This window comes from Coffea arabica, chromosome 9c (genome assembly GCF_036785885.1).
Source record: "Coffea arabica cultivar ET-39 chromosome 9c, Coffea Arabica ET-39 HiFi, whole genome shotgun sequence".
In the NCBI taxonomy this organism is placed as follows: domain Eukaryota; kingdom Viridiplantae; phylum Streptophyta; class Magnoliopsida; order Gentianales; family Rubiaceae; genus Coffea; species Coffea arabica.
In genome coordinates, this window is record NC_092326.1 from 40,165,246 (window position 1) to 40,188,921 (window position 23,676).

At 37.4% G+C, this 23,676-nt stretch overlaps 3 protein-coding genes and 2 long non-coding RNA genes across 5 annotated transcripts; 3 read left to right on the forward strand and 2 right to left on the reverse strand.

Moving 5' to 3' along the window:
* Window positions 1-5,209: 5,209 nt before the first annotated feature.
* Window positions 5,210-7,213, reverse strand: LOC140014240 (uncharacterized). Its single transcript, XM_072064678.1, has 2 exons — window positions 6,785-7,213; window positions 5,210-6,544 (listed from the first exon to the last, which is right to left on the reverse strand). Exons 1-2 carry the CDS (start codon window positions 7,211-7,213, stop codon window positions 5,210-5,212), a joined length of 1,764 nt encoding a protein of 587 aa, XP_071920779.1.
* A 2,262-nt stretch (window positions 7,214-9,475) lies between these two features.
* LOC140014241 (uncharacterized) lies at window positions 9,476-10,090 on the forward strand. Its single transcript, XM_072064679.1, has one exon. The coding sequence runs from the start codon at window positions 9,476-9,478 to the stop codon at window positions 10,088-10,090; it is 615 nt and encodes a 204-aa protein (XP_071920780.1).
* A 4,838-nt stretch (window positions 10,091-14,928) lies between these two features.
* LOC140014323 (dynamin-related protein 4C-like) lies at window positions 14,929-17,099 on the forward strand. Its single transcript, XM_072065005.1, has one exon. The coding sequence runs from the start codon at window positions 15,031-15,033 to the stop codon at window positions 17,032-17,034; it is 2,004 nt and encodes a 667-aa protein (XP_071921106.1). The 5' UTR covers window positions 14,929-15,030; the 3' UTR covers window positions 17,035-17,099.
* Window positions 17,100-18,801: 1,702 nt separating this feature from the next.
* LOC140014324 (uncharacterized) lies at window positions 18,802-21,117 on the forward strand. Its single transcript, XR_011821052.1, has 3 exons — window positions 18,802-19,036; window positions 19,164-19,696; window positions 20,118-21,117. It is a non-coding gene; the product is annotated as an uncharacterized lncRNA (long non-coding RNA).
* Window positions 21,118-21,237: 120 nt separating this feature from the next.
* Window positions 21,238-22,898, reverse strand: LOC140014325 (uncharacterized). The gene is made up of 2 exons (XR_011821053.1): window positions 22,619-22,898; window positions 21,238-21,467 (listed from the first exon to the last, which is right to left on the reverse strand). It is a non-coding gene; the product is annotated as an uncharacterized lncRNA (long non-coding RNA).
* Window positions 22,899-23,676: the final 778 nt, after the last annotated feature.

The window sequence follows — 23,676 nt, forward strand, 5'->3', positions numbered from 1 at the left end:
AGACTGGTAGATGGCATGGCCCTCCATATATTGTTTAGTGTTAACAATCTAGCTAACAAGGACCTGGAATCCGAAAATGTCAATGAGTTAATGGGTGCTAATCGCGGTGGCATTAAGAAGATGTTGGAGGAGTCTCCCATGGTTGCCGAAAGGCGCGAGAGATTAACTAGAAGCAACAAGCTGCTGAAGGAGTCTAAAGAGATTGTGGCTGCAATAATAGACAGGGTTACTGGTTATGCTGAGTGAATAGCTCTGTTTACATTTTTTTTTTTTGGTTATGGCCATGAATGTTGCCTTTTTATTGTAGGGACTGCAGAGGTGACTGAGGAGGAACCCGTTTTTTTTTTTTTTTTTTCTTCCTTTCTGAATTTCTGACTGGAGATCTCTCTTTTTTTTTTTTGGGGTCAATTTGTTATGTTATGTGAAGTTATGCATTGGAGATTTTGGCTGGATGTACAATTTATCAAGGACTTCAGTTTAGGTGTTATCTTTTGTGGTAGGAAAATGAAGTATTGTAAAGCAGACAGATTAAATCAGTTAACTACAATTGCTGAAGGGAAACAGATCAAGTCTTCCTCTGCTTTGCTTTGTTTGCTTCAGGGAACTCGATGGGTCTCAAAATAGTGGAATGAGACTATGAGAGTGTTGGTTACATTGGTGGGGAGTTCGCATATCTTATTTTAACAGCTTATGCAAGAAAGTATGAAAATGTCCTGTACAAGCACAACTACAACAGAGAGAGTAATCAAATAAGAAATTGGAGGAGCTAGGCTAGTCCACCACTCGAGCTCAACTTGAGTAAAACTATTTGAACTCGAGCTCATTGAGTTCTTCAAAATTGAACTCTAACTCGAGGTCGAGCTAGATCAAATCGAGTTTTCAAGTTCAATTTTTTTGTAAATTTCATAATTTTATAATAAATAATTAAAAATTATATTATAAATATGCTACTAGATAAAGCTTGATGACTATTCAAGTTTTGATTTTTTTTTACTCGAACTCAATTCTATTACCTTATCAAGTAGTTTGAACTATTTCAATGCCAAATTCGATTCAACCCTTCAACAGAGCTACACGCGATAGTTTGATTAATTTACACCTCTAGGAAAGAAATGGGTTGGGTGGTATGGAGGGAAGAAGTGTAAGTGAGATATTCCTAAATTTGAAATCTCCCACTTACAAAAAAAAAAAAAAAAACCGTGGTAAAAGCAATCATTTTTCCACTATTGATTGATGGAAATTAGATACAAGTGTTATTTGTCTAATACATTGAGGGAACATAAAAGGAATGGGTATTGAAGAGTAGCCCAGCCCACATGTTCTGATGAATTTTCTTTCTTTTTGGGTAAGAATTCATTTTCTTATTCGCATTGTTGCATTTTATAAAGTTATGTATTCGATATTATGGTTGGATTTTCTTTTCTTTCTCTGGTATGGATTAATTTTCTTCGTCACTGTCAATGACAGAGTCAATGGAAGGTTGAGGGGAGCCATGGCTCCCCACCCAAGTTTTGAAAGTTTTAATTCATAGTGTGTAAATATATGTGTAAAATAAAGTTGGCCTCCCTAATTTTTTACAATTTTAATTTGTATTATGAAAGTTTATGCATATAGCCACCTTTGAATTAATTTTTCTAAAAAAATAGTTATTTATTTTTATTGTGCTAATTATTTAACTTTCAAAAAATTAAATATATAATTTGATGATCTATAGTAAATTGATCGAATTTGATATATTATAATAGAAAGACTCAGTTCATAATTATCAATGGACTAAAACAAAAGTAATTACTTTAATGGCCTATATATAAATGTACAACTTAACCCAATTGATAAAATATTTAAAATCATTGATCTGTTCTTTTGTTGACCCATATACAAATATACAAATAATTACTTCAAGACTTGATAAAAACAAGAAAATTAGTGATCTATCCTCTTGTCAACAAATTGATTAGTTTTGTTCACACTCTTCCTATATTAACTGCAACTACAAAATGGGTGTTTTCAATTATGAAAATAATCAAGACAAAGTTTAGAAACAAGATAGAAATAATTTCTTGAATGATTGTCTAACTGTGCAGATAGAAAAGGAAGTTACTGAAAATTTAGCACTGATTCAATCATAGATGAATTTGGATTTATGAAAGAGCGTAAAGTTCAATTTACTTTTAAGAAAAGATGTTGAAATTTCAAAGTATGTTAACATAATTTTTATTTTTATTTTTAATTGAAAATAGTTATATTTGTATTGCAAGTTTTATATATGTGTGTGTGTGTGTATGCACGCGTGCGCACACAAGTAGCATATTGGAGTATCTTCTTATAATGTGCAACTTGGATGTTTTGTAATGTTATAAGATATTTAAATAAAGGTTATTTCTTGTCTTCATTTTCATTATGATTGTGCTGCATATTTATGAAATAGACATACTTTTATAATTAAAGTTAATATTTGATTAGATGACATATATTTGAATAGATGGAAATTATTTTGAACATAACATATTAAGATAATTTTGTTAAGAAAACTTTTGACCCCTCATAGAAGAAAAAATCCAAGCTCTGGTCACTGTCACAATATGAGGATTTATGCTTCTCTTTTATTCCCAATTCTACCCTATGATACCAACTCTCTCTTTTTTTTTTTGACAAACGATAATATTTTTATAGATATTAACACTTGATAATATAAGGGCTAATTACAAAAAAAAAGGTAATTACCCCCATATCTTTCCTAGCTAAAGTTGAAAGCCAAGTTGGGAATGTACCTTCCCATTCAAAACTTCTAGTTGCCTTGACTGCGAATTGGGCCAATTCATGGCTACAACTATTAGCAGTTCTGGGAACAAAAGAGAAAGTGCAACTTTCAAATCTTTTCTTCAGGACATCAATGTCATCCAGGAGTGTTTGGAGTCTACATTCCTGAACATTATCCGTATTGATGAGGCTCACAACATACTTGCAGTCAGATTGGACTTCTATGTTTGTCCATCTTGCACCTTGAGCCATTTCCAGCGCACCTCTGATTGCTCGAGTTTCCTTTGTGGCTGCTTCCCCTTTCCTCCTCTCAGTAATTCCCTTCGCTTTCACTATCACCCCGCACCAGTTTGTAATGATCCCCAATCCTGATCTGATCATTTTAGCTGAAATTGCTGCATCCGTGTTGATCATCATTGTTCCTTCCTTAGGAGGCTCCCATCGCTGCTAGACCTGTCTTTCCATTTCGGGACCTAAATTTGTTCTTGTGTCTGATTCATACGCTGCCTCATACTCGATCCATTCTTGTTGTACCTTGTCTATTATTACTTTTGCATCCACTAACTCACTCTGGAATGTTAACTTGTTTCTAGCTTTTCAGATTTGCCATAAGAGGTTCACCGTAAGCCTGATTCTATCTGCTCCTTGTGTCTCCTTTGCTGATTGCGTCACAGCTTCCTACCATCTCCACAAGTTACCTTGTAGTGCAACTAAGCCCTCCCACCTTACAGGAGCTAACTTTCATATCACTTTAGCTTTTGGGCAGAAGAAGAAAATGTGCTCAATGGTTTCCATTTCCTCCCCACAGCAGTGACATATCTTGTTACTGATTCCAAATCTCTTGTAGAGAGCTTCATTTGTGGCCATTCCATTTTGCAGACATCTCTATAAAAAATGTTTCAGTTTCATCTTAATATTTAGGCTCCACAATCTTTTTCATACTGTGTGCTTTCTAATTTCCCAGCTGGTTTCCGGATCAGATGCAAGTCTTCGATTCATTATTTCACTTTGCTCCTTTGCAACAACATATCCAGTCTTCACAGTGTAAATCCCAAACTTGCTATAATTCCAAAACAATCTGTCTTTTCTATCATATAAACTAAGGGGGATATTAGTAATATGATCCACATCAACAACATTAAACCAGTGCTTCAAAGATCATTCTTCCACTTTCCTCCCTCTATTAGCTTGTGGACAAACTCGAGCTGACATCCTATTGGTTTAACCGTTGTTACTCTTCCATCACCCAAGCCAGGTATCCATCTATCATGCCAAATCTTCATTGACCTTCCATCTCCCACTCTTTTCCATAGCCCCTGTTGAAGTAGTTCTCCCCTCTTATGCATACTTTTCTAGCACCAAGAAGCATTGTTAGGTGGTTGTTGTCCTAACTAGTCATCCTCTTTTATATACTTAGCCTTCAGGACTTTGCTTACTAACAAATTTGGATTGGTAACAATTCTCCAAATTTGTTTTGCAAGCAGAGCCATATTGGAGGGTTCCAGGTCTCTAAACCCATCCCCCCTTTCCCTTTGACCTCTAAAAGTTTACTCCACCTAACCCAATGTACTTTCTTTTTTAGATTCCCTACCACCCCACCAGTACCTTGCGATTCTAGCACTAATGGTTTTGCACAAACCTTTGGGTATTTTAAAGCAAGACATAATGTATGTATGCATAGCCATGATGACTGATTTGATCAAAACCTCTTTACCCCCTTGGCTAAGCAACTTTTGTTTCCATCCTTGAAGCTTACTACTAATGTTACTGAACAAATACCCAAAAACCTAGTTTTTAGCTCTCCCAATGGTCATCGGAAGACCTAGATATTTACCACTGTGAGCTTCCCTCATATTGTCCAACACCTCACTAATTTCCCCTCTAAGCATCATGCGAGTATTTCTAGTAAAAAACATGGTAGATTTGACAAAATTTACCACCTGTCCAGTTGCTTGACTGTAAAGCTGAATTATCTCCTTGATCTTCTGAGCTTCTTGTTTGCTAGCTTTACAACACAAGAGGGAGTCATCTGCAAAAAATAAATGAGACACCATGGGGCTGTCTTTGCAGATTTTTATACCAATTAGATACTTATTATCCACAACTTTCTTGAGTAAATTTGAGAGTCCTTCAGTACATATGATAAACAAATAAGGAGATAGAGGATCTCCTTGTCTAATCCCTCTGGAAGGTTTGACACATCCCATCTTTTGTCCATTCAAATTAAAGGAGTAAGAAACAGTGGAAATACAAGTCATGATCCATTGAACAAAAGTAGGACAAAAACCCATGTGCATCATAATTCTACCAAGAAATTTTCACTCCACTCTATCATAAGCTTTAGACATATCAAGCTTAATGGTCATGAAGCCTACTTTGCCAGATCTCTTGCTTTTCAGAAAATGTAAAAGTTCATGAGCAATGATAACATTGTCAAGAATTTGTCTGCCTAAACAAAAGCAGATTGAGATGGACTAATGCAGTGCTTAAGAACTTTTTTCAGTCTATTAGCCAACAGCTTGGAAATGGTTTTGTACAAAACATTGGATAGACTAATAGGTCTGAAATTAGTTAGCATCACAGGGTTATCAACCTTGGGGATTAGGAAAATAATGGTCTCATTAATAGACTTAAGGAGATTGCCCGTATGAAAAAAGCTAGTAATGGCATTGACAATATCATCTTTGATTATGCTCCAGTATGTTTGAAAAAAACACGGGGACATACCATCAACTCCAGGAGCTTTGTTAGGAAACATAGAGAAAATAGCTTGTTTGATCTCCAACTCATCCACAGGTTTAATCAACTGTGCATTCATAAGATTGGAATTAGTGCGCGGTATGCCTTGTAGCACTTCATCAAATTCTGTTGGGTTATTGGAGGTGAAGAGCTCCTTATAGTGTGTACACAATTCGTCCTCAATTTCCTGGTCACTCCTACACCACTCCCCATCAGTTTTCTGGAGGATGCTGATCCTGTTAGGTTTCCTTTTAGCCATGACACTTTGGTGAAAGTAAGCAGTGTTTTTGTCCCCCTTTTTGAGCCATCTACTTCTTGATTTCTGGCTCCAGTATAGCTCCTCGTCCTTATAGGCTTTGCTTAACTGAAGCTTCAAAGTTGTAATGACTCCCTTATTGCACCACTCATCCGCCGCTTTTGTTGCCTTCAGTTGCTTCTTTATCTCCTGGATTTTTGCCTTTGCATTACCTTTGGCTGTCTTGTTCCAATCGATCAATGCTAATCTGCACTCCTTAATTCTTCCCACTACTTTAAACATTCTGGATCCATGTTGTTCTCTCCCCCAAGCTGTTTTAATTACCATATCAGATGCTTTGTCTTTTGCCCATCTTTGGTCAAAGAAAAACCTTCTTTTACCTCTCCTTTGTTGCGGGTTCGTGTCCACCATAAGGAGGTAGTGATCAGATGCCTCTTTTTCAATATGCTCACAAGTCACATTTTCATATAACTGCATCCATCCAACACTCCCTAAACATCTGTCCAACCTCTCCTTTACCTCCCCCTCCCCATCCCATGTATTACTCCATGTCCAAGGGATCCCTACAAACCCTATATCCACCAACTCATTCCCAGAAATGAAGTTATTAAAGTCACTAAAGCTATCATCGAATCTTTCTCTCCCTCCCCATTTCTCTCCATTAGAGCAAATATCATTAAAATCACCCTTAACAGCCCATTTCTCACCCCATTCCCTTTTTTTTTGCTCTATTGTTTTCCATTCATGTTTCCTAACTCTATCCTCCGTACTTGCATAAATTCCTACCAGCTACCAGTCATCATTTGTTTCCTTATCTACTACCCTCACTGCAATGTACCAGCCAAAACGTTGTACATCCAGCAGTACCACATCCTCCTTCCAAAACAAAGCTAACCCCCCAGCTCTACCCTTAGGATTCACAACAAAGCTATTCTCAAAATTAACTCTTTTTTTAACTTGTTTCATATATCTTTCCTGGTTTTTTGTTTCATACAAAAACATGATATCAGGAAAGTGGAGGTGAAGTACCTCCTTCAGTTGGGGAATTGTCAAGGGGCTTCCTGCACCTCGACAATTCCACACCGCCACCTTCATTGTGTTGATGGAGGCATTGTGGGGCTGGCCTCCAATTCCCCTCCCTGTTGGGCAGTATTTCCGTCCCTTTTTTACCAGCTTGTGTTTTGAGCCTTCTTCAAAGTCCTCCTCCATGAGGTTCAGCTCTTGTTTATCATCCTGCATTTTTCTTTTTTCTCCAAACCTGCTCACTATCCTACTACCTGTTATGTCTCTTAAAGGTACTCTTTTATTCCGCAAACTCCTCCTCCATTTTCCCCCTTGTTTGCTTTCATTAACTGGTGATCGGCACCCATTCTTTCCAGTTTTAGCAGCATGAATTATCATACCCCCTTTTTCAATTTTGTCTTTCACCTCCTTCTCTGGAGAAACCTCGACCACCATGTCCACTGGACTATGATCGTCCTTCCTGTTCTTACTTGTCCCCAGGTCCACTATCACCTTACATATTTCTATATTTTCTTTTTCTCTTGACTCTTTCCCCTTTAATTGTTTTCCCCTATCCCCATCCCCTTTTTTCACTTTTTTTCCCAGCTCATTGTTTTCTCTCAGAACCTCTCTCTATTTCCTCTCAATTACTTCCTTTTTCTGGTCACTATTCTTACCCACCTTATCACTCCCTCTACTACCCATATCAACCATTCCCCCAGAACCTTTCTCCCTAGCTGCTCCAACCTTAATTCCAGATTCTTTGTTCCCCACAGATACCACCATACCCCTTTGTTTTACCTCTATTTCCGTCCCTTTGTAAACTTTCAAGGGAGATGCCATAATGTTCCCTGCTCTCATCCAAACACCATATTGACCTTACCTACCAAACTGCCCATCCTTCGTTTCCCTATTACAAGACTTGTCCCCGTGGCCTATTATCCCACAATTATAGCAAAAGTCCGGACATCGCTTATATTTAAACTCCACCCAGGTGTTCACTCCTTCCAGCTTCACCAAGGTTCCTCTCAGGAGGGGTTGTAGTACATCAACCTCTGCCATTATCTTCATATGGCTGCCTTCTTCCCCCCTGGTGGACAAATTACCTCCCTTACTGACCTAAAGAGTTTCCCTAACTCAAAACCCACTATTCTACACAACCAGTGGACTGGAAGATTCTAGATCTGTACCCATAAGTAAGCATATCTAAAGTAGTGGAGCTTTCTTTCACATCCCATCTCTCATTCTTTTATCACTAGGACCTGATTGTCCAGAATCCACGGCCCTCCCACCATCACTTTTTCACGGTCATCTTCATTTTCAAACTGGAATTGAAAGAGGTTAGGTCCTAGCTCAGTTACAGCCATGTTTTTGGGATACCCCCAAGCATGGTTGGTAAAGTTTTTAACCCCTGTAAAATGTGCCACCTTATCACCAATCACCCTTCCAACTAGGCTTCTACTACATTCTTGCATACCCTCTCTAGCATCATCCGAATAGAGATCTACACCTTCCAGCTCCGTTGTAGAGAGCTCGAATTTGTCGAAAGCGCAAGCTAACTCCTCCTCCATCTACTAGAAATCTAGCTACTTGACACCACCTTTGCACTATTTCCTTTCGCAGAACTCCAGTTGCATAAACCTGAAAAAAAAGAGTAAAAGAACACAAGGTACGGGAAAGCTTAGAAAACCAAGTACAAGCTGAAAAACCAAACAAGACCTCTACCCAACCCACTCAAATTCTTCTAACACACACACCGACATCCTCTACGGTTAGCATCCTTCTACAGTTCCCAGGATCATAACCATTTTCACACCAGAAAAATAGAGGCGTAACACACCAAAGGGTTATTATTGCTATATTTGGATGCTTGTAGTTGTACGGAAGTTGAAGAGTCACTATTCTTTACTTTGAATCTCAAATTTCTTTCTTTTTTAGGTTGCGGCTGACTTTCGAAATGTGAAAACTCCTATCGCAAGAGGGAAGCTCTTAAACTAGAGAGAGAAGCTCTCAAAATAGAGAGAGTTCAAGTATGGGATGGGAAAATTGTAGCCCTATGATAACAACTCTCATACGAGGATTTATGCTTCTCTTTTATTCCTACTTCTCCCATGTGATAACAACTCTCACAGGTGATTATACATGATTAAGGCTCCGTTTGCGGTTGCTATAAAGAAACATTTTTGTATAAGTGCTTTTAACAAAGTGTTTTAGGTTACTAAAAATTGGCCTGTTGAGATATGCCAACTTTTCCTACAGATTTTATCAGATTAAGTTTGATATCAGAATCATTCAATTAGTAGAAGAATAAGTCTTATTGTTAGGATCAAATATTTTAGCTAAGATTTGCTAGGTAGAAGATCATGTTATCAAGTAGTTTTTGTTGAGATTTTCTAGAGAATTGTTAGCTAAAATTATTTTAGTTTGTTTCTTTGTAAGCACTATAAATAGAGTGTTGATGAATGAAGAAATTAATCTCCTTTTTCAGCCCTCAATATAGTCTTGATATCTTTGTTTATGCTTCAAATAACCAACAAAGTGGTATCAAGAGCCTAAATCTTAAGGGCCTGTTTCTTTGAGAGTGAATGAACTTGGTGAGAAACCCTTTTCACTATAAAATTATACACTTAAGCCTTCAACATCAAAATGCCAGGAAATAACTTCTTGTCCAATCCTCCAAATTTTACTGGTGAAAACTAACAAATCTGGGCTGTTAAAATGAAGTCCTATTTCGATGCTAATGATCTTTGGGATGTGGTAGAGACAGATCCTATTCCTGAATTATCGGAAGATCCAACTATTGCAGAAATGAGAGCTCATAGAGATGCAGTCAAAAGGAGATCAAAAGCTATGACGTGCATTCATTCAGCAGTTTCTGATGCAGTCTTCACAAAAATTATGACTTGTGAAACTGCAAAAGAAGCTTGGGATACTCTCAAAGTGGCTTTTCAAGGCAATGATAGAACAAGACAAATGCAGGTTTTGAACTTTAGGAGAGAGTTTGAGCTCCTTAGGATGAAAGACACAGAAAACATCAAAGAGTACTCTGACAAACTCTTAGATGTTGTGAATAAAATCAGATTGATTGGAGAACAATTACCAGATAGTAGAGTTATAGAGAAAGTCTTGGTAAGCTTACCTGAAAGGTTTGAGGCCAAAATTTCCTCTCTTGAAGATTCATGGGATTTGTCTCAAATCACTTTGCCAGAACTAATCAATGCATTACAAGCACAAGAGCAGAAAAGAGCTATCCGAAAGGAGGAAGCAGTAGAAGGTGCTTTTCAGATGAAAGACAAAATTCAAAATCAACAAGGTGGCAAAGAAAAGAAATAGCAGTGGAACAAGAAGAGCAAGAAAGAAGGTGAGTCTAGCAGAGATGAAGAAAGAAGAGGAAAATTTCCTCAATGTCCACATTGCAAAAAGACTTCACATCTGCAACAATATTGCTGGTGGAGACCTGACGTCCAATGTAGGTCATGCAATCGGAAGGGACACGTCGAAAAGGTATGCAAAAATAACATAAGAGACCAACATGCTCAAATAGCTGACCAACAAGAGGAGGAGCAATTATTTGTGGGCACTTGCTTTGCAAGCAAGCTTTCCAGTGAAGTTTGGCTAATTGATAGTGGCTGTACTCATCACATGGCATATGATGAGTCCATATTCAAGGAATTGGATAAATCATATATTTCCAAAGTTGAAATTGGAAATGGAGATTGTATTGGGGTGAAAGGCAAAGGTAATGTAGTTATTGATTATGGTTCAGGTACTAAAATAATTTATGATGTTTTATATGTACCTGAAATTAATCAAAACCTGTTGAGTGTTGGACAATTGCTTGAGAAAAATTATTCTGTTGTCTTAAAAAATAGGAGCTGCGTCATTTATGATCAAAATGGAGGTGAACTTTTTTCAATAAAAATGAATGGAAAAATTTTTTCTCTAAATTGGTTGAAAGCAGGTTCAAGTGCATACCCAAGTTTAGTGGATCAATCTGAATTATGGCATAAACGATTGGGCCACTATCACTATTTTGCACTTAACTACATGCATAAGAATGGTCTTGTGCAGGACTTGCCTTTTATAGAAGATAAAGGTGGAGTTTGTGAAGTTTGTCAGTTGGATAAACAAAGCAGATTGTCATTTCCTCACAACAAATCTTGGAGAGCTTCAGAAAGGTTTCTACTTGTTCACACAGATGTATGTGGTCCAATGAGAACTTCTTCATTAAATGGCAGCAGGTATTTCATAGTTTTCATTGATGACTTCAGTAGATATTGTTGGGTCTACTTCATGAAACAAAAATCAGAGGTTGCTGCTATTTTTTTGAAGTTTAAAAATTGGATTGAAAATCAAAGTGGCAAGATGATTAAAGTAATTTGGTCAAATAATGGAACAGAATATACTTCTAATCAGTTCAACAAGTTTCGTGAAGATGCAGGAATTGAACATCAATTAACTGTCACTTACACTCCACAACAAAATGGAGTAAGTGAAAGAAAGAATAGGGCAATCATGGAGATGGCCAGGTGTTTGTTGTTTGAGAAAAAATTGCCAAAGAAGTTTTGGGCAGAAGCTGTCAATACTGCAGTGTATCTTTTAAACAGATTGTCTACAAAATTATTGAATGGTAGAACCTCGTTTGAAACTTGGTTTGGATATAAATATTCAGTACAAAACTTGAAGGTGTTCGGCTCCATTTGCTACACACATATTCTTGATGTAAAGAGAGGCAAACTTGACGAAAAGGCAGAAGTTGGGATTCTAATTGGCTATTGCAGCAGTACCAAAGGTTATAAAGTTTATCAACCTTTGACTGCAAAAGTGATAGTCAGTAGAGACATCCATTTTGATGAATATGCAACATGGGACTGGATTAATTCCAAAGTTGAACATTTCAAGGGATCAGAATCTAAAGAATTGCAGGAGGAGAATATTGATGAATCAATAGATCATATTCTAGTTAGAGGTACCAAATTACTCTCTGACATTTATAACAAATGTATCGGATACATTTGCACCAGTAGCAAGATTTGACACCATCAAGTTGATCCTAGCACTTGCAGCTCAAAAGGACTGGAGAGTTTGTCAACTTGACGTCAAGTCAGCATTTCTAAATGGCTACTTGGAGGAGGAGATCTTTGTGGAGCAACCTCAAGGATTTGCAGTGAAAGGTCAAGAAGACAAGGTGTACCTACTTCACAAGGCGCTATATGGCCTAAAACAGGCACCAAGAGCCTGGTACAGCAGGATTGATGATCATCTTCTGAAGATTGGATTTAAGAAGAGTTTGAGTGAATCAACTCTTTATGTAAAAATTGTCAATGATGATATAATTGTTATTTCACTATATGTTGATGATTTGCTTGTCACAAGAAGTAAGCCAATCTTGGTAAATCGGTTTAAGGAGCAGATGAAGCAAGTCTTTGAAATGACAGACTTGGGAGAGATGTCCTATTTTCTTGGTATGGAAGTTATTCAATCTCAACAAGAAATCTTCATAAGTCAGCACAAATATGCAAGAGATGTGTTGAAAAAGTTTAATATGGAAAGTTGTAAATCAATTAGCACTCCATTGATGGAGAACGAGAAGCTTAGTAAAGATGATGGAGCTGCCAAAGTTGATGAAGGCCTATATAGAAGTCTTGTAGGTTGTTTGATGTATCTTACAGCAACAAGGCCTGATATTATGTATGCTGTGAGTTTACTGTCTAGATTTATGCATTGTGCAAGTGAGTTGCACTTCAAAGCTGCAAAAAGAGTACTCAGGTATGTCAAAGGCACTGCTGACTTTGGAGTTTGTTTCAAAAAATCAGAAAAATTGGAGTTACATGGCTATTCAGATAGTGACTGAGCAGGTTCATATGATGATATGAGGAGCACTTCTAGGTACTTGTTCAACCTGGGTTCTGGATGTTTTTCATGGAATTCTAAGAAGCAAGATGTGGTAACTCAATCTACCGCTAAGGCAGAATATGTTGCTGCTATGACCGCTGTTAATCAAGCCTTATGGCTTAGGAAATTGTTAGTTGATCTAAATCAAGTTCAACAAGAAATTACTCAAATTTTTGTTGATAATGAAGCTGCTATAGCTATTTCCAACAATCCAGTGTTTCATGGGAAGACTAAGCACTTCAAAATTAAATATTATTTTCTTCGAGAAATTCAAAAGAATGAAGAAATTGTTCTAGTTCATTGCAAGACTGATTATCAGATTGCAGATATTTTTACGAAGGCCTTGTCCAAAACAAGGTTTGAATGCCTAAGAAGACAGTTGGGGATCTGCAGTAAAAGTGCCAAGGAGGAGTGTTGAGATATGCCAACTTTTCCTACAGATTTTATCAGATTAAGTTTGATATCAGAATCATTCGATTAGTAAAAGAATAAGTTTTATTGTTAGGATCAAATATTTTAACTAAGATTTGCTAGGTAGAAGATCATGTTATCAAGTAGTTTTTGTTGAGATTTTCTAGAGAATTGTTAGCTAAAATTATTTTAGTTTGTTTCTTTGTAAGCACTATAAATAGGGTGTTGATGAATGAAGAAATTAAACTTATTTTTCAGCCATCAATATAGTCTTGATATCTTTGTTTATACTTCAAATAACCAACATGGCCTCTTTAAATTAGGAGAAATTAGTTATCAAACACCTTTAAAATATTTTTAGTGCTTAAAAGCACATTTTTTTGAAAATGCACTGCAATCTTAAACAAGGTCTAAGAAAGTAAGAAGAACTGAAAAGCAAACAATGTGAAAAAATGAAAAGGGAGAAGACTATACGATGAAGACTTGTTGAGTGACAAGACAATGTAAAAAGAATAAGAAGATGTTCATTCTTCTCCTAACTTATCTTCGCATGAACTTCCCAAGCATACTTTTAGCATAAAATGTATGGATAATGCCACACAGGAATTTTGTAGTGCAAAAGCTATAAATGTCATATTCTGAGAATTTTTATGAGGGGCATAAAGAGTTGCTGCATTTAATTATAGACGTAAAGACCAAAAACAAAAATGTTACAGACACATGATGAAAGTATAATCCTGAAAAATTCAAAGAAACTACTACCAATATGATATGATGTACTCTCTCCGTCTCAATTAATTTGTCATATTTCGAGAATCCAACCTTTTAATAATAGTGATTTGATTGTGATATTTGTACTTCTCTTTTCAATTTCACCCTAACAAATTTAAATTTTGAATTTGAATAGTAACATATATATGATTAAAGGGATGGACTGTATCGAAAAGAGAGACTAAAAAGTGTTTTGACTTTCTCAATATAATAAACATTTTAAAATAGTACAAAATGAAAAGCATGACATTTAAATGGAACGAAAGGAGTAATAGTATACAAATCAATTCATATCCCCATGTTGCACTTTATGCTGTGATATTATTCTAAAGTGTCTAAAGGTACAGAACTTTTACCACAGCAAGCATTTTCATGGTTGCCTACCTTTGTACGATCGAACCCTTTCCTTTGTCATGGGAAATGATCGAACTCTTTCCTTTGGCATGGACGGTGTTAATTCTTCAAGCGTTTCCAGAGAAGTCAATTGATCCCACTAGTGTGTTTACACCAGGAATAATAGTACACTGATTATTGGTTCCCATGGAGCAATGGATTCCTCAAGTAATGGTGATGCACAAGTATGACATAAGCTTGAAGTAAAAGAGCAAATTAATTATCTTGAAGTCTTTTGATTATCACAATTAATTAGGGTGTGATGTAACAGGCAATTCTATCTTGCACCAGTGATTAGGCTACTGATCATCGAAGCGTTTTTAGCTGATTCTTGATGAATTTATTTTCCTCACGAGTCAAGCGTCAGTCTTACACTATGTAAAGCTAAAAATGTTGAAGCTGAATTAAGGAATTTGTGCCGTTTTACCTTTTTGGAATTGAACTGCTTTAAGGAATTTGTGCCGTTTACCTTTTGGAATTGAACTACTTTAAAAAATGTTGAAACTGAATTATTGTTTTGCTTGGTTGATCATTTAATTTTTTTTCATAGATTTCTTCTATCTCAATTCTTGAACATCTTATTTCTTTTTTTTTTTTTTTTTTTGAGTATCCAGGAAAAGTGATAGTACTGAGATCAATATCAGAAACCACCTATAAATTCATCCACTGATCCACATTTGCTATAACATACCTGAAAATATCTTGCTCATTCATCTCCTCTTCCCCTTCCAAGTTCCCAATCTTTTTACCTGCGACAATATAACAGAAACTCTCAAAACCAACAACCACAAGAAAAATTAAACATGAGGGCATTCAGCAAAGGGATCGGCAATCTCAAAGCCCTCGTTGGTCATCATCAAGAAGGACCACTTGCAATCCAAGCCCCCATCGTATCATCCTATAATGAACGCATTAGGCCATTGCTTGACTGTGTAGACAGGCTACGAAACCTTAAACTCATGCAAGAAGGAATCCAGCTTCCAACAATTGTTGTTGTTGGAGATCAATCTTCAGGAAAGTCTAGCGTTCTAGAGTCACTGGCTGGCATTAGCCTACCTAGAGGGCAAGGGATCTGCACAAGGGTTCCCTTGATTATGAGGCTGCAAAGTCATCCCAGTTCCGAGCCAGAGCTGAGCTTGGAGTTCAGTGGAAGAGTTGTTCCAACCGATGAGGACCATATTGCTGAGGCCATCAGCGTTGCAACTGATGAGATTGCAGGCAAAAGAAAGGGAATATCAAATGTTCCCTTGACTTTGACTGTTAAAAAGAATGGTGTCCCTGATCTTACCATGGTGGATTTACCTGGGATTACTAGAGTTCCAGTTCACGGGCAGCCTGAAGACATCTACGAGCAAATATCAGCAATCATTATGGAGTATATTAAACCAGAAGAAAGCATAATACTCAATGTTTTATCAGCTACTGTTGATTTTTCTACTTGTGAATCAATTCGGATGTCCCAAAAAGTTGACAAAACAGGCGAAAGAACACTAGCAGTTGTCACGAAGGCAGACATAACCCCCGAAGGCTTGCTTGAGAAGGTAACAGCTGATGATGTGAACATTGGGCTTGGATATGTCTGTGTGAGAAATCGTATTGGCCAGGAATCATACGAGGAAGCTCGAGCTGAAGAAGCTATGCTTTTCGAAATACATCCGCTGCTGTCCAAGATCAACAAGTCTATGGTTGGCATTCCTGTTTTAGCACAGAAATTGGTGCAAATTCAGGCAACTATAATTTCAAAATGCTTGCCAGAGATCGTGAGCAAGATTACTGACAAGCTAACTGCAAGTGTAGAAGAGCTGAACAAGTTGCCACAACACATAAAATCAGTTCCTGAAGCAGTCGCTGCTTTTATGTGTATCATTTCTTCAGCCAAAGAGTCACTGAGAAAAATATTTATCAGAGGCGAATTTGATGAGTATCCTGGTGAAACAGAAATGCATTCTACTGCTAGACTGGCAGAGATGCTGAGTAGTTACTCTGACGAATTGCAGTTCATTTCTATCAAAGTTGAACAAAAGCAGAAGTTCTTGGAGGAAGAGATTAGCATCTTGGAGGAAGCTAAAGGTATAAGCTTACCTAATTTCCTTCAGCGCACTGCTTTTCTCACTTCACTGCAAAAAATGGTCAATGCCATTTCTGCTACACCAGCTAAATTTGTGAAGCAGTTTTGGGAGTATTTACAAGGGGTGTTTGTTCCTGTCTTGATGAAGCACTCTGAAAACTACCCACAACTTCAGTCTTCAATCAGAAGAGCTGCCCAAAATCTTGTTTCCAAAAAAAGGGAGCAGTCAATTGATTGGGTACTGCAGATCATCGAAATGGAGAAACTCACTGATTATACTTGTAATCCTGAGTACACTGCAACCTGGCATAAGCTGATGGAAAGCCAGGACACATTCATGGACATTATCAATGATCGTTGGAAGACAACAACTCTAGAGATTAATGGAATTGGTGAGGTTGAAGTCGGGCATCTGAGAAAACATCTGGTTGTTGCAGAACAAGCTTTTGACCTGAAAATGAGGATGATTGCTTATTGGAAGATTGTTCTGAGGAGGTTGGTTGATAGCATGGCTTTGCATTTACTCTTCAGCATCCAAAAGCTGGTGAACAAAGACATGGAAACCGAAATGGTGAATGAGTTAATAGGACATCACGGGGGTGGATTGGAGCGAATGCTGGAGGAATCTCCATCTATTGCTGATAAACGTTACAGATTGAATAGAAGCATCAAGTTGCTGAGGGAGTCTAAAGAGATTGTTGCAGAGATAATGGACAATATTGCTGCTTATGCTGATTAGATTGGTCATTATACCCTTTGTTTACTTCGCCGTTTGATAAATCATAAAAGTACCATTGCTTTGTCGTTGTTGTTGTTTTTTTTTCCTTAAATTTGCTCTTTTTTTTTTTTTTTGAAGCAACAGAAACATATTCATTTGTACCAAATCTGCAAGAGCAGCTTCAGTTACTATCTTGGGAAAGTTTACAAACCAAACACTACTTTCTTCAAGAAACAAAGCCAATTTTGACATAATATGGGCAGGTACATTATTTGGTTTCTTCACATGTGTGATTTTAATGAAGCCAAAATCGTCCAACAGTGAATGTGGTTACCAATTAAGGACAGATCCACTTCTTTGCCATTAATCTTCTGAACAACATTTAAAGCATCTCCATCCACAAGAAGATGAGTAATGCCAAAATCCCTTGCAAAATGAAGAGCTCTGAAAAATGCTATACACTCTCTGTTTGTTTCAAGGGAAAACATCTTTTCAGAAAATAATTTCCTCAATTTACTTCCAGTGTCGGTTCCATTTAATCCAGGGAAAATCATTTCTATGTAAAACAACTTCAGCTTACTGAAGTTATTTTCCAGCCATCATCCCGTCTCTTTGGCCCTAGTTCACTGCCTCTATCTCGTCTTAGAAAAGCTCCAACGTAATTCACGGCCAGCATCCCCAGCAATTGCACATTGTCCCATCCACCCCTCTACTTAACCTGTATTCTTCTTCCCGTGCCCACGCACTGAAAATTCATTGAACATCAGCCCACATCCTCATGGATCATGGCCATGGGAGACTAACAAAAAGCAATTAGATCTATAGAAACAGAGAGGATTCGAGGGAGATAAGAGACAGAGATGGCAATGGGACGGGTGACCGGCAGGCACCCGCCTCGCAGGGGACTATTGGGGCGGGGACGGGGGGTAATTTTATTCTCCTGTCTAGAAACGGGGCAGGGGACGGGGATACATTCCCCTGCCCCAACCCCCGCCAAAAAAAATATACATACATATATATATATATATATATATATATATATATATATATATATATATATATATACACACACACACACAAAAGTAACAAAAGAACAAAAGAACAAACGAAGAAACGAACCTCCATACTTCTCACACCCTCTCTGCACATAACAACAAACCATGACTAGAGTTTGAGTCTTCCCCCGCAGACTTCTCATCATCATCAACAACCAGTGCATAATTTAAACTAGGCCCACTAGCTACTTTGCCAGCAGGAGTAAAATTGTCAGTGTCTACCAAATCATCAGCAACATTGAAATGCAAACTAGGCTCACCGCAACTTTGTTGATATTTCTGCTTCAATTGTTGTTGATTACTAGCACCAAATCTTCCAGAACATCCAGATGCTTGGCTCTTCAGATTTGTCCTCAAATCAGAAGAAAGTTTCGACCTTTGGGAAGAAGTTTTTGAAGCGGGCCTTCTAGCGGATTGCCACTGGGAAAGGAAAGAAGGGTTCTTTCTAAAACTTTGTGAAGACGATTTTTTGGGCACATCATTTTTGTTAGCAATGGATTTATTAGATCTAGGCCTGGAGGAATTAGGAGCTGATTTTGGGGCGGACTTGGCAAGGAGGGGTTTATTTTTGAGTTTGAAATTGAGATCCTTCTGAAGATGGGAACTCGAAGAACAAGAAGAGGAGCGAGGTCTTGAGTTTGACGTGGAGGAAAGCAGAAACTTGAGGCAACAGGGGACCGTGGGGAAATGAGGCGGGGGCAGGGCGGGCGTGGGGGGCAAGGGGCAGGGGATGGGGCGGGGGACGGGGGGGAGATATTTGACAATGGAGCGGGGGACGGGGGAAGGATCCCCCGCCCTACCTCCGCCCCATTGCCATCCTTAATAAGAGATAATACAGCTCTGAAACTTTTGCAAAGGGGTAAAGAATTTTTCAAGTTGGTTATACATGAGAGATTCACAGATCAATTAGAATTTCCATCCCTTGCTTTGACAATTGCAATCAATGTTAGATCTTGGAACAAATTTTGGTAATAAAACTACTCTTGTAACACCTGCTTTTTATGTTCTTGTTATTGTTTACCTTTGATCATGGTTGATTTGGAAAGCAATTCTAATTCTTCGCATGCCGTTGCTTTACTTTCTTCTTGACGTCAGATTGATGGTGAAAATGGCATTTGAGGTGGTGGAGGGCTTTTGCAGTGGTTGTGATGTATTGGCAGTGCAGGCTGAAGAGTACGGTAGTGGATATTGTAATGGCCATATTACTCACGAAAATTTATTTTCAAAACAGTAACCAAACACAAGAAAATGAGGGAGACAAAATATTTTCAGGAAAATGACTCAATGAAAACCTTTTGCATCCGATCAAAACAGACCCTGAGAGTTCCAAATATTCTCTCGGAAAACTTTGAGTGGAGTAATCGTGCTAGCATAAGAGAAGCTACTAAGGTATATGCAGACAGGCTTTTCTAGCTAAACTGTATAACAAGGTGATTGGATTTAATTGTCGGTAAATTGCCCATTCCATCCTATCTTTCCAACGCGTGTCATAGCTGACAGGGGATTCTCCGCCCTTCTCATAAAACCTTGTCTACTCTTCATCAGCCGCAGACCAGTCACTGATAAGTTCAATTCTGCTTGATGACATTTTCAGGTAGAACTGCTAGGAGCATTATAGCCATCATGAGGTAATACTACAACTCATTCTTCTTTTTCCTGATTCATTGCTTCTTTATGCCGTTTCCTGTCATGTTTTCCGATGGCAATGGGAGCCCTTTTATTGGTTTTGCTTCTTTTTCTTGATTTCATTTTTTAGTGTAAAAATGCGCTTTGGGTGCTTAATTGCATTCAAGTGTTCGTGGTTCTTTAGAACAATAAGAGGGCTAGTTGTTCTTCTTTGCAGTCATGCTTTCTCGTTGTTTAGGATTTCACATGAATTTGTTGAATTAGTAAATCTTTTTCCTTCTTTAGAAACCCCTTTTTGGATTCAAGTTATCTGATATGAGTATGTACCTGATCAAGATTCAAAATGAGGTTTCTAGGCTATTAGCTGAGGTTTTTTTTTTGGGGTTAGATAATTTAATTTATGTTAGTATGGTAAATACGTAGGATGGACGATCCGGGAGAGGAGTGGGAGACGGAAGGCTACTGTGGAGGAGGAGAATGTAAAAGTAAAGTCAGTTGGATTTTGAGCAGAGGACTGCAACGAGGAAAAAAAGATTCTGATCTCATCTGCACCAGAGGTTCTTCCTCCCCTTGTGGTTGTGTCTGCTCTTGGATTCGCCGTCTCCGTCCCTGCTGGGGTTGTTTTCGCTAGTTATGCCTGCACTGAGAAGCTCATGATAAATTGTTGCGACGGCCACCTCAGCTCCAGAGTTGGAGAATGAAACTGGGCTCAAGGATGATGCAGAAGAAGAAGAAGAAGAAGAATCAGAGTTTGGCAGAGAATTTCTTCACAAAGAAGAGTTGGAAAAACAAATAGCAGATACAGAAGAAGAAGAAGAAGTTGAATGGAGAATTGAATCAGTGGAGGATGGAAAGAAAGAGCAACTCTGTGACAAAATGGCCCAAAAGATGTTGAAGAGCTTGAGGAAGAAAACCTTTACAACAATGAAAGTTTTAAAGATAAGGGGTATGAAGAAGATGTAACAGGACCAGACTCAAACAAGGTACCAAACAAGGTGCCTCAAACAAGGTACAGGGAATCAGTGATAGTACTTTTCTAACCCAAAAGATGTATCAGTGAACAAGAAGAAGAACCTCAAACAAGGTATGTTTCTAGCCCAGACTTCAAACAAGAAGAAGATAAGGGGTATGAAGAAGATGTATCAATGAATCAGTGACAGTACTTCAAACAAGGTACCAAATATTAGAAGAATGCAGTATTCAGTGAATCAATGACAGTTTTCCTCATGGCCCATCAATCTACCTCAACCAATCCCTTGCTGGCTCGATTCGAATAACTACCAATGAAATTTGAGTCCAAATTCACAATATGGTCGTTGTACATCAGTGAATTAGTGATAGTACTTCAAACAAGGTAGCAAATATCAGAAGAATCCAGTACTCAGTGAATCAGTGACAGTTTTTCTCATGGCCTTTCAATCTATCTCGACCAACCCCTTGTTGGCTTGATTCGATTAGCTATCAATGAGGTTTGAGACCAAATTCACAGTGTGATCATTGGATACTAAGTTCCAAACGACGTCAAATTCATGCACAAATAACATACTTCAAATGAACAGTGGACCAATCAAACAGTCAAGTGGGACCGAGTGTGATAGAGTACACATTTGTCCAACTCAGATTAAACCAAAATCACAGTCATACGAATCATAAAACTCAGTCACAAAGTAGCTCACTTAAGCAACAAGTCATGCAAGTGGTACACTCACCGTTTCAAAGTAGAACAATGCTAAACGTTCATCCCTGGGTGGTTCTCGTATTCACCGTCAAACCCTAAAAGTAACCAAGACAAAATATCATGGTCCAACTATTCAAAACTTAGGTGAACCAAAGAAAATCCAAATAGATGTTAGGGCAAAGATTCAAATATAGTTTTGGAGTGGAATGAGAGCATTTGGACCTAAGAAACATGAGTAACCAAAGAATTCAACATTTCATGTTATCGCTAAAAATTTCCAGTAGCAAAATAGTGAAGAAAAACAAGGTAGTTCACCTTTTTAACTTATGATATTCACTCCAATTCAATACCCCATTGTAGTTCAAGGTTTTAGCACGTGAAATGAACAAGATTGAGTCCAAAAGACCACCAAACGAAAGGATTTTAAGGCTAAAACAGCAAAGCAATCTAGGCTGCCAACCTACTAGAATTTTTGAAAAGAAACAAGCACAATATGAGGTTTTCACATTTCAAAACTCATGATTTCTACTCAAATTCAACCCACAAGAATCTTATCAAGGGTTTGGAACAAGATTTGACCGAAACTCATTATAGAAAGGTTGAGAAAAAATAAGGTAAAATGCATCACAATCAACTCGGTCAACAAGGAAAATTGCAGCCCTAAAAATTAGAGGAAATGTCCAAAGAAAACCCTCAATTTTATCTAAAACTCAACACATAAGTAAGATTTAAAAGTTTACTAAGTATCATAGGCAAGTTTACCACAAAATCAGCCCACAATTAAAGGAAATAAGCTGCTTCCAAAATCATCCCGCACATTTCCCAATTTTGTCCTTAAATTTTTCCTCAAACTCAAGGTTCAGCTTCATGACAAATCCATCTCAATCAAGGTCTCAAATTATAAGTTATAAAGGACACTTATTTAAGGTCATAAATCTACTCAAAATAGACAATTATTTAGTTCAAAGTAACCATACCAAAGTTGAAAAATGTTAACCCTAAACTGAAATTCACAATTATAAGTTGAAATTTCTATAATGAAACCAAAGAAACATATAAAAGGTGAATCTAATAGATCATATCCAAGCTTGAATTAACATATCAAAGCTGGAATTTCTCAATCAAATCTGAAAATTGCAAACCACCACACAAATTATGAAATTTTCTATGAAATCTACCATAATCAAGTCATAAATCTACTCAAGTGCAAGATAAAAGAGAAAAGTTAGTTTCTAGACATAAATACCTTTAAATCCTATGAAGAAATGAAGAAATGCAATCAAAAGCTTCTTATCTCCCCAAATCTCTCCACAAAACCCCCTTCTTCCTACCTTGTTACAACTTTCTATGGAGTGGATTGAGATGATAGTATGAATTTCTCGAGGATTCAAACAAGGAATCAAGTTGGAATAAAGGTTTCTTTTCTCTCTTTTCTTGCTAAGAGGTTCGGCCAAGAGGGTGAACAAGATGATAAAAATTTGTCCAAATTTTCAAAATAAAGACCAAGACTAGTTTTGATCAAAACAAACTTGGATGGTCGACAAGTGTCGGTTTAGGGTTTAAGACTTATCATTTTTGTTTTTCCTTTGTCTCTCACCATTAATCAATATTGCTTTCCTCTAATTCACTCTTAACATTTCTAATCACATAAACCCTCTCATAAAATATCCATTTTGTCCACTAAGTTTGATACACACCTCACTAGTGGGTCCTACTTCCATAACGCACTACGAACTTAACATGCACTAACTTATATAAGAAAAATGATTAAAAATATTGACTTACTTATAACAATATTTAGAAAATTAAAGCAATAAAATAAAGTAAAAAAATGTATTCAAAAAAATAAAATATAATATAAAAATGATTTTCGCATCCTCACACATTCTCTCCATTAAAAGAAATTCGTTCTCGAAATTTTTACCTTAATTAATAAACAATTCAGAATATTTCTTTTGCATTTCTTCCTCCACTTCCTAAATTACCTCTTCTAAACCATGATTTCTCCACAGGATTTTTACCAAGGAAATTTATTTATTTCTTAGTTCCTTAACTTTTCGGTCGAGCAACTGCACATGTTTCTTCTCATAAGTTAGAGACTTATTGGTTTCAATTTCTTCTAGCTGTAAGATGTGAGTCGGGTCAGGATGTATTTCTTTAGCATCGAAACATGAAAAATATCATGAATCTTGGATAAATTCAGTGGTAGTTCGAGTCGGTATGCCACTTTTTTGATTCGTTAAAAAAATTTAAAGGGTCCCACAAATTTTGGTTGAAATTTCTTTCCTTTACCCGCTGTGATAC

Coding starts and splice junctions, on each gene's coding strand:
- LOC140014240 (XM_072064678.1), bottom strand. CDS start 7,213: ATGGTGGTCGAGGTTTCTCCAGAGAAGGAGGTGAAAGACAAAATTGAA. Junction 6,545..6,784: donor CAATTCCCCAACTGAAGGAG/GTACTTCACCTC, acceptor GATGACTGGTAG/CTGGTAGGAATTTATGCAAG.
- LOC140014241 (XM_072064679.1), top strand. CDS start 9,476: ATGAAGTCCTATTTCGATGCTAATGATCTTTGGGATGTGGTAGAGACA.
- LOC140014323 (XM_072065005.1), top strand. CDS start 15,031: ATGAGGGCATTCAGCAAAGGGATCGGCAATCTCAAAGCCCTCGTTGGT.